Source organism: Ipomoea nil, unplaced genomic scaffold (assembly GCF_001879475.1).
Source record: "Ipomoea nil cultivar Tokyo-kokei standard unplaced genomic scaffold, Asagao_1.1 scaffold2159, whole genome shotgun sequence".
Taxonomy (NCBI): Eukaryota; Viridiplantae; Streptophyta; class Magnoliopsida; order Solanales; family Convolvulaceae; genus Ipomoea; species Ipomoea nil.
In genome coordinates this window covers 1,185,428-1,195,844 of record NW_017618587.1, presented here as the reverse complement: position 1 = coordinate 1,195,844, position 10,417 = coordinate 1,185,428, and the positions used below count along the sequence as shown (strand labels likewise).

Sequence of the window (10,417 nt, the reverse complement as noted above, 5' to 3'; positions counted from 1 at the left end):
AATGTCGGGCTTCAGCTCAAACGCGTCCGCGTATATATTCCCCCCATCGAAAACTGAATCGAACCGTGAAGCTTTGCTCCGGGAGAGCTAACGACAATGGCGACGGCCGGTTTGGGCTACGTATCCGCTGTGCTGGTAACGAGAAAACTTGGTTACAACTCGAAATTCAGCTTCTCTCCGCTCACTCCCAAAGCCAATCGACTTTTCGCGGTTAAAATTCGCGCCTTATCAACTACCTTCGTCGAAGACAAGCCTGTAATTGTTTTCCATTTCCTATGAATTTTGAATTTTTTTTTCAAGGAAACTGTGAAACTTATGCTGAAATGTTATGGATTTTCGATTAATTTTGGCTTAAATTCACTGCAGCCTTCAATATGTTGCAAATTTGGTGAGTGAAATTAAGATTAAACGATGTTGTTCTCTCTTCTGTGCCGAGTAGAAAACTTGAAATATGGATTTATGCAAACACCGCTGTTAGATTAGTATTTATGTTGTCGTTGTGCTCACATAATGTTCTCCATGGTACTATGTTAGGTTCGTCTTATAGATGAAAAGAAGGTGGAAATACGGACAAACCTTTTAGCATGTCCCATTTGCTACGATGCCTTTACTTGGAATGGTGATCCGGGGTTATCCTTGTAAGTTATATGAATCTTGAATTAAGCATATGAGTAATCTCATGCTTTCAATTTTCTTTATTCATAATTGATGTCATCTTTAGTTTATCATTTGGAAATGAGAATTGAGTAGGCCCTAACTATAGGAGGCCTGTATCATACTCAGATTAATCCCTCTTTGCACCGGGCTGGTCCAATTAAGGGGCAAAATGTTACCTATATTGGGTTTTCCATATGAGTGGGGGTTTTGAACTCCCGATTCCTCTTAAGGGATGAGAGTGCACGGCCACTCACGCCAACCAAGCTGGTTTGAGTACGATTTCTTTGATTATACTTTTGTCTGATGATTTTTGCTGCAGGAGTTCTATGGCTCAGTCTAACTTAGAATGCAGCACCTGCCGGAAGAAGTACTCTGGCAACGAGACACATGTTGACTTGACAATTGCTGGTGGTGGCAAGGCTTATGGAGAAGCCCTGGCAGCTTCTACTGAGCTTTTCAGGTATTGTTCTGCAATCCTGCTTTAAAAAAAGTTGCGTTTAGACCACAATATTATATATTCATGACATTGTTGTTATTGTGGATCTTACGTCTCTAGGCAACTTCTCATTTCTATTGCAAGAAAGAGGGAAGGATGGTTGTTCTTCAAGAAGAGCAACTCAAAGTTGTGTAGTTCTGGTTTATATGTAATTTATAACATTCTCTTGGAAAAGACAAGTTTCCATCAACATTAGTATGGATAAAAAGTGGTTGTTTTGACCTTCCATTTGGGAGAGCCACAACTATACCGCTTGACCACAAGGTCTTTGGCCAACATGGGTATAAATATAGACTTAGCACTTTGTATTACCCAACATTTATATTTGCTAAATTGATATGACCAAAAAAAAAAAAAACGTAAAGTAAAGCTGGTTGAAACTTGAGTGACATCCAACAATTCATTATGATTGAATCTTACATGAGTTATTAATGTCCCTTTGGGTTAACGAAATTCATATATTGCTGCTATGCAATTCATCTCATTTTGTGCTGTTTAATTTCATATGGTCTAACTCCATGCTTTGTTGGAACAGGCTTCCTTTGGTGTCCTTTCTTTACGAGAGGGGTTGGCGACAAAGCTTTTCTCTATGGGGTGGTTTTCCTGGCCCAGAAAAAGAGGTGCTGTGGTTTTCCTTTGGTGTCCTTTCTTTGGTTTTCAGCTAGGCTCTGAAAATTGAAATAAGAACATATTGGCCTGCTCTGTATGACTACTCATAGATATCTGCGATTAAAGGAAAAATTGCCCCATTTTGATTATAAACATGCATTATGGAGTGCATATCCTCCGTTCTTTTGATCTGAACTGCCAATTTTAAAGGGAAAACTCAATTGATGTGAACTACGAGCTAGTCATGTGGGTTCTCCTGTGTTCATCTCCCAATAAAGACTAATATTACTATACATATTTAATTAACATGCTAATTGGAATATAATGCTCTACTGCAGTTTGAATTGATGCAAGATTATCTTAAACCGGTCATGGGTGGAAATATCATTGATGCTAGCTGTGGAAGTGGTTTATTTTCAAGACTGTTTGCCAAGAGTGGGCTATTTTCTCTTGTTGTCGCTTTGGATTTTTCAGAGACCATGTTGCAGCAGTGCTATGAATTCATCAAGCAGGAGGAAAACTTTCCTAATGAGTAGAAACCCATCCCCTAATTCTTAGCCAGTTCTCTGGACATTTTTTGCATTTTCTTTTATAAGATTTCGTTTTGGATTGCCACAATTGCATCTTTAGTCTAATGGAGATCTGTTTTCCTGAAGGAACATAATCTTGGTTAGAGCTGATATCTCGAGGCTTCCATTTGCATCAAGCTCCGTGGATGCTGTGCATGCTGGTGCTGCTTTGCATTGTTGGCCTTCACCATCAGCTGCGGTAGGCATTTCTGATTTTTCTCTTCAATTTCTAACTGTTTTGGTTTATCCAAATAAGAAAAACTTGGACGTCAATTAGTCCTCGAGTGATGATGAATTATCACATTGTAGACAAATGTGGAGTACTATGTATATCCTATTGTTGAAGTCCCACATTGAACATATGGGTTTATAAAGTCATGGGTTAAACTAGCTAATTGATTGGATTCAGTCTTCTAGTGTAGTTTTGCCCATGTGCATTATAGTCCAGTTGAGTGATCTTAGTCCAATCTTAGATTATAATATGGTATCAGAGCCTCTGGTGGTGTGGAACTCAATACAGAAAGCATGGAGAGTATACGGGAACTTTTGGAGTTTTGGTCATGTACCCACTGTTCTTATGTTATTCATGTGGCTTCCGTATACTGATAGTAATCTATATTTTGGTAATACTGATTTCACAGGTTGCTGAGATAAGTCGAGTATTACGGCCTGGGGGGGTATTTGTTGCCACAACCTACATAGTTGATGGCATCTATTCATTCACCCCATTCGTAAGACCACTACGCGAAGTGAGTTCCTTGTCTTCTTTCTACTTTAAGTTGTCATTTCAGAATGTTCACATTCTTTTAAGTTATGTTTGGTGGATTTCATATATGATGACTTAGTGTTACTTATGGTTGCAGAATTTCGCTCAAATATCGGGCAGTCACATATTCTTGGACGAGAAAGAACTTGAAGATCTTTGCACCACGTGTGGGCTTGTGGGTTTCAAGTGCATCAGGAATAGGCGCTTCATCATGCTTACCGCTATGAAGCCTAGTTGATTGTTGTGGCTGCCAGTCGCGTAAACTACTACTACTTCTACAGGCTTTTCTTGTTACTTTTGTGTTCTTCCATTAGTACTAAGATGGAGACATCATTCAAGAAAGTTGCTAATTGCTGTGCATAGATTTACATAAGCAGAAGTGATTTCTGTTGAGAGAAGATTACATACAATAAACAAAATATGCTTTTGTGACAGTAATGTACCAAAATCATCAACAGTATATATGAAACCCTGTTTCTAAGACCATTCTCATATAATGTAAAAAACTATGGCAGTGATATCATCATTGCTGCAATGAATTCAATGGTAACTTGTTCGATATTCTTGGATTAACCGATACGATTGTGTATTATTACTAGCTAACTAACCTTGTGATTAATACCTTTTCATCACTGTCATCAAGATCAGGTCCATCCTTGCCATCCAGACGAGGCAGAACTTGTGAGTATTGTCCTCTCAGAGCTGAATTCCCCATGTTTAAGAGCTGCATTTCTGATCTTATCAGAGCTTTCATTCGTGCGAGGTCCCTGTCTCTCGGGTAGGTACAGTAGAGAAAAGAGTAGATGAAGCAACACAGCACCATCGGAGTTCCTATTGCAGTGAACAGCGCCTTGGCTAAAGAGGTAGCATTCTTTCTGTCAGTAGCAATGTTCTGTGCATCTCGGGGAACCGGTCTGTAGCCATAAACATTCTGGGCCAGTAACCCTACAACCGGAGGGGCAAAGGAAGACAATACGGATTCAAATGATCTATCTAGAGCATAGATACTCGTCCGCCTCTCCTCAGGTACAATCTCTGCAAAAATTGGACTAATGCCCACTCATTATAGCAGTCTAAAATTGATCAAGCATCGTAACTTAAGTCGGGGATGAAGATCTTTACTTGTTTGTAGCTGCAGAATTCCATGATATGAAGAACCCGGTAATGAGCAAGACTAGAGCATGCAGGAATACTGAGGATGGACCATTGGGTAATGCCAGCAAGAGAATTGCAGCGAGGGGGATAGCGGATGCTGAGCTTATTTGGGACAAGATTATTCGTCCATGATTTGGGAGACGCTGGGATAACAGGTCTCCAGCCCTGCCTCCAAACAGGCCTCCGATAGAACAACCGACCACAAATGTCCCTGTAAGAATGGCGGTCTGGAGATGGGAAAAACCAGTAAGCTCTAACCACATTGGGGTGAATGACAGAGCTGACCAGGGAAAAGAACCAGTAACACCCTGAGCTACAATTATCTGGAAAGATGGTATCTTCATGACTGTTTTCGCTTCGTGAACCAGGTCAGTGGCCTCCGACCAAAAGGATTTTCCGGCAGCTTCACCATCCGACCAAAAGGATTTTCCGGCAGCTTCACCATGTCGGCTATTACCTCTTAAACTGCCATCTGGAAAGTGAGGATCATTTGCAAAAAGGCGAACTAAAATCCCGACAACAACACTGATAACTCCTACTAGATGAAAGGAAACTCTCCACCCAGGAATCCCCATGAATGTAATGGGAGCTATCAGCAAGGCAAGTAATCCCCCAACAATGGAACCTATGTTGCTGGTGAACTGCAGCCACCCAAAAGCCATTCCTCGGTTGTTGTCATCTGTTGAGTCTGCTACAAGGGACTGAATTGCAGGTGCAACTATGGCCAGCCCTATCCCATTCAAGGCTCTGGATACTGCCACCTTATCGAGAAACAAAAACATAGCCCGCTTGGTCAGTTCAGTTAATTCCTGAGCGGTAAATTGTAGGTAAGACACAGAATCGAACCTGGCAGCCGCAGTGCGGGACACCTAATGTGGTGGGCAACACTTAGTCCTCCCACTTAATGGGCCTGACAGCCGCACTGTGAGAGTTACATATAATGTAGTGGGCACTGTTAGTCCTCCCACCTAATAAGCCTGGCCGCCACAGTGTGGAAGTTACAACAAATATAGTGGCACTACTAGTCCTCCCACTTAATGGGCCTTTTAGTCACCGCACCCACCACTGTCCTATCGAATTGGGGTGTGCGCTATCGCCTATCGGGCGAGGGAATTTCGCCTTTCGTTCAGAAACCAAAAAGGTGATTGGACATTTAATTCCTTGGAATTCATGTTGGTGATAAATGCAGGCAGTTGATAAGTTGATAAACAAGAACTGTTATTGTGGAAAATAATGGAACAGTAAAAGAAAATGAGAGACCTGGAAAAAGGAGGAGGAGAAGGCGACGAGGAAGGTGGCGGCGGCCCAGAGGAAAGCTCCATAGGCAATAACATGAGCTCGGTTATGGCGGACTGAAAGATAGGCTGCAAGAGGGTAGCAAAGAGACTGTACAATCGAGCGGAAAAGGGTGAGCGAGCCCAGGCGGGTAGGGTCGGCGTGAAGGGCCTCTCCGACCTCCTTGTAAACTCCGGGAAGCAATGACTCGTCGGCGCGTTCCATAATTCCGGCCAAATTCACGAGCAGTAAGGTCAGCGTTTCCGGTTTCAATTCCATTTTCCTGGAATGAACGAACTGATGAAATGCTAATTCTGTATTTCTTTTCTTGAAGATAGACCAAGGAAGAGCTGCAATTTTCAAAACCCGGAGTGAATACTGGAATGTTGGACCTTGGACAGGTGGTGTTTCTTGTTCTTGACAGATGTTTCATACTTTGAAAATCATGTCAGAGGTCTTCCATGGGAGCAAGAAAGCTTCTTTTTTATTATTATTATTATTTTTAGTCAGTTAATGGCGGTTGAAACATTCCATTGTTTCAAACACTGACTATTAGATCAAACAAACATTAATTTAGTACAAGTCAAACATTAATTTTAATAAGCACAGCTGAGTCACTTTTTCTGGAAATTCAGTCCACTGTCGCATATGCTCTTGGAGGTGCCATTTAGATGCCACTCTTGTCTGTCTTATGCGGGCCAACCCACTTGTGTGACAATTTAACAGTCGTTATATTATAGACCGTGGTGCATGTGCACCGACCGCGGTCAAAAACGGCGTCATTTCTTTAAGTAATGAAACGGCCCGCCGTTAGAGTTAACAAAGTCCGCTTGTTTGGTGTATTAAACACCAATTGACACTATAGTATATCTAAACCGACACTGCAGTTATATCAAAATGATACTGTAGTTATAGTGAAATGAAACTGTAGTGTATATAAAATGAAACTGAATAACATTTCACATATTTGAGTGTATATTGTACAATGAAGTTGTAATTATATCAAAATGATCATGTAGTTGTGTTTTAATGAAACTATAGTGTATATAAAATAAAATTAAATAACATTTTCACATATTTGAGTCTATAAATATCGAATGAAACTATAGTTATATCGAAATGAAACTGTAGTTGTGTTGAACTGAAACTGCAGTGTATACAAAATGACACTGAATAACAGAGTTACTTTTTGCAAAAGGGTGCGAAACGGTGGAAACAAACACGGTTTATTTTCATTTAAGTGCATAATATAATTTGCCCAATTTAAGAAATGGGCCTAACTAATTCAAATTGTGCTATTTAGGTTATTTGGACCCCAAGGAGTGTGTGTGGTGGGGGAGGTACCGCTAGCCCAAATGTGGCCCTTTATATTAGTTACCCTTTCAACATTTTTCCTCTTGAGATGACACTGTTTGATTGGATATTTTAATATTTAATTATAACTTTGGAATTTTGTCAAAAAAAAAATAAAATTATAAGTTTGGAATTAGCCAAATAATAGGCACACAATAATTATAGATTACATCATAAGAGAATTTAGAAGGATAAAAAAAAAACATTTTCTTTATTTTAAGACCGAATAATTTGGAGCATCAATAGCACATATGATCTAAAAGGAATTATTCTTCTCCCAAGGTTGAATCCCCAATCCCAAGGGCATTCCATACTCTGACCCGACAGAGCATTTGGGAGGATGCAAACCACTGTGACTCAATGGTTCAACAGACAGGGCCAAATGTCGGTGCGCACAAGGAATTTGTCCACTTTAAAAATAATTCCCACACGGACTAAAAGGAATCTGCCCACTTTGAAGAGGTTGTCCTAAGCAATCCAGATCTTGACAAGTTACATAAACAATTACAACTTTGTATTTGAGGGCCTAACGCCCTCTTCCCGCTCTTCCCTATCAAAACAATGCCTTAAAACCTTATTATCACTAAACAACACTGAACTCATCAAATACAATATTTCTCTATGTATTAGCCTCACTCTAATTTTCACATCTAAATTGTAACATCATTTATATACCAATTACTCTTAAACTTCCAACCCAACTTTTACGTACATTTCAAAACCATCATGTACTTTCATATAACAAATCGGAGTCAATTTATTATACCAATAACCTATAAAGATTTTTAGCATTCAGTGTCTAATTTGTCCCAATTTGCACTTGTATGGATAAAGCCTAAATTCGTGCTTGTAACCGAAGGCATTGAAAGAAAGGCCGGGGTCCTCGGATCACGTGACCAATCGTTCTCCTTTACGTATAAGACACGTGCGTCGCTTTTTCTCATCCAATCCCCTATTCCTCGATCACTTTGGACTTTTGAGGCGTTTAAACCTTGTTTCCTAAGCCTACCGATGTTGCCTTCCTTTTCATTCTTCCTACGTAAAACCATCTTCTCTGCTTCACAATCAAGATATATCTACGTGTCCTCCTTATCTTCTTCCATGCATGTACTTTTACAATGCAACTCTATTTCTTGCTTACATTAAAAACTAATGGGGATCAATTGAAATTGATTGAATTATTCTCATTTTACTAAGTTAATGGAAAATAGAGGTGTAATCAATAAAAAATAAGAGATTTTTTGAAAAATGGCTTCCTCGACCTTTTAATTTCTTTTGGAGAAGTCAAATTTCTTTTGGAGAAGTCATTTTCTGTTTGCAGCGGTGGAGCAGCCATTCATCTGCTGCCGCCGCTGCCACCACCACCATCGTTGTAAATTTTAAATATTTAAAATTTAATTTAAAATAATTATGCTCATTTAAAAAAAAAAAAATGAACCAAACACAACAAGATAATTTTCTGGAATGCAACCAAACACTGGAAAATAAAATATTTTCTGGAGAATGACTTATTTCCCAGAAGTAGGAGTCCACATAAGATGTAAAATACACTAAGACAAAGACCTCGTGCAACAATCTTAATTAAAAATGTGTTGAAAAGAATCAAACTCGTGACTGGATATAAAAATCAACATGCTCTACACACCTGTCCATTCCTTTTAAGGTAGCGAAAATAACTATTATGGTCCTGTTTGGTAAAATGGTTGTTAGCTGATTGTGTTAATTAAAGAGTATAAATAATTGATAACATTAGTTGATTGTAGAAAAGTGTTTGGTAAATTAGCTGTTAGCTGATAGATGTTTGGTATAATTTCTTTTCTCAAAAAGCTAATTGAAAAAGTTGTTTGGAGTAGCTTTTTGAATTTTAGCCTTTTGGATCGGAGTTGCAAAAAGCTAATTAACCAAACGTTGATATTGATATTTTAACTAAATCAAACAATTAATAGTGGTCAAATAATCTAAAATTAGCCTATATGCCAATTTCTTTTTACCAAACAGGGCCTATATCAACAATTGAATGATGAATTATATGGAACACCCTACAACACCCGTCAAATTGTGAGGTGAAACACATTTTCTTAAAAAAATGTGTATACACCAAACATGAAGCCTAACAACCTCCAATACCTAGTTGGGTGAGATTCATGGCCCCCCTGCCCTGGCATGTTTGTATGTAAAACAAAGAATGCAATAAGCTAGCTACTCGATTAGACTTGTATATGACTATACATGATATTTATTTATTTATAAATACAAAATAAAGATGCCCTGAAAGTAATAATCGAGTGAGTGAAAAATGATTTTCATATTTTAAGATATTTTGTAATAAGTAGTTCAATTTTTAGTAATATTCTCTCATATCCTCAAACACTTAACAAAAAATTCATTATTATATTGTAAAAATGGTGAGGTGCGGCGTGGTGGACAAGTCGTAGCTGGATCTTTCAAGGTTTTGTACGTCTTTCGTTTGTTATACGCTAATTAGACAAATTAAGGTAGGAGATTAGAGGTTTTAATGAGCAGGCAATACACTTGGGAAGTTGTTGTCGCTATGCTATTATCCCCTTTCATATTTGGCTTAGGATCCTAGCTAATCCCACTTTAATTTCAATTCTTCTATTATTTTACATTATCTTCCTCGAAAGCCCAGTTTTGGCGCCACGTTTCGTAAATATACCCTCCTAAGTTTTATTAAGAAGCATCCTTTGTGCTTCTAGCAGACCAACTTTAATTTATCTTTGTTTTATGTTCATGACTTTTAGTGGAAGGGTATTAAGTCGCTTATAACATGATTCTAACATCACTTGTTAGGAATTGAATTTTGGTATCCGTATGGACAACTCAACTAATTATATAAGTGAAAAATTAGAAGAATGACTAGGGATTGAGTCTTACCAGCGGCAGTATACGAACAACCTTTCAAAGTGAGAGGACTCTTTATGCGCAGTAAGCAAATGTCTAGCCTCTGTGGGACCTGATCTTCTGCCCAACATATTTGTGGATGCTGAATTTAACCTTTTAAATTTGCGTAACAATCACTTGTAGTGCTTAATTTGGTCTTTTACCGAAATCCGCTTAACAATAACATTTGAAGGAAGATGGAGGAAAAGAAAATCCTATGATGGAATTGAAGTGGTGTTCCTTAATTTTGTAGAGTGTCGGGGCGGATATGTGTGTAGAACTGTAGAAGGTTGGCAAATGTGTTCACCTAATTAATAGTCGAAAACATTGACTACTTTATAGAGTTGGGGTATGGTAGGTCGTCCCAATGATTCTCCACACATTCTATTCTATTATTATCCTCCGACCATATACTAAGCTATAATTTTCTTTATTTTTCTGCATGTCCCCAGTTCTGCCATGAAGCTAGGGTCAGTAAAATTTCTTCTCCTCTGTCGGCAACCAAATTACTGAGTCTTTTAAGGTAGATTGTGTTCATGATTAGGGGATGGGTTTGTCGTGGCTGAGCTATCCCTAGCTAATTAAGGATATGATGTTGGCAGGGACACAATATCTGGTTCTAACCACAAAGCAGGT

The 10,417-nt window shown here is 38.8% G+C and overlaps 2 protein-coding genes and 1 long non-coding RNA gene across 5 annotated transcripts; 2 read left to right on the top strand and 1 right to left on the bottom strand.

The window, feature by feature from the left end:
* Positions 1-3,658, top strand: LOC109149741 (uncharacterized methyltransferase At1g78140, chloroplastic). Its single transcript, XM_019297696.1, has 8 exons — positions 1-255; positions 535-638; positions 977-1,117; positions 1,689-1,773; positions 2,101-2,294; positions 2,419-2,530; positions 2,973-3,080; positions 3,195-3,658. The coding sequence occupies exons 1-8, from the start codon at positions 97-99 to the stop codon at positions 3,333-3,335; spliced, it is 1,044 nt and encodes a 347-aa protein (XP_019153241.1). The 5' UTR covers positions 1-96; the 3' UTR covers positions 3,336-3,658.
* Positions 3,538-5,868, bottom strand: LOC109149740. Of its 3 annotated transcripts, XM_019297694.1 has the most exons (4): positions 5,513-5,868; positions 4,695-5,013; positions 4,220-4,661; positions 3,538-4,146 (listed from the first exon to the last, which is right to left on the bottom strand). In XM_019297694.1, the coding sequence occupies exons 1-4, from the start codon at positions 5,804-5,806 to the stop codon at positions 3,693-3,695; spliced, it is 1,509 nt and encodes a 502-aa protein (XP_019153239.1). In that variant the 5' UTR covers positions 5,807-5,868; the 3' UTR covers positions 3,538-3,692. The 3 variants fall into 3 exon arrangements, with proteins under 3 accessions (XP_019153239.1, XP_019153238.1, XP_019153240.1); XM_019297693.1 differs by having other exon boundaries at positions 4,220-5,013; XM_019297695.1 differs by having other exon boundaries at positions 3,538-4,118; positions 4,234-5,013.
* On the top strand, positions 5,348-6,157 carry LOC109149743. The gene is made up of 2 exons (XR_002048998.1): positions 5,348-5,780; positions 5,866-6,157. It is a non-coding gene; the product is annotated as an uncharacterized LOC109149743 (long non-coding RNA).
* Positions 6,158-10,417: the final 4,260 nt, after the last annotated feature.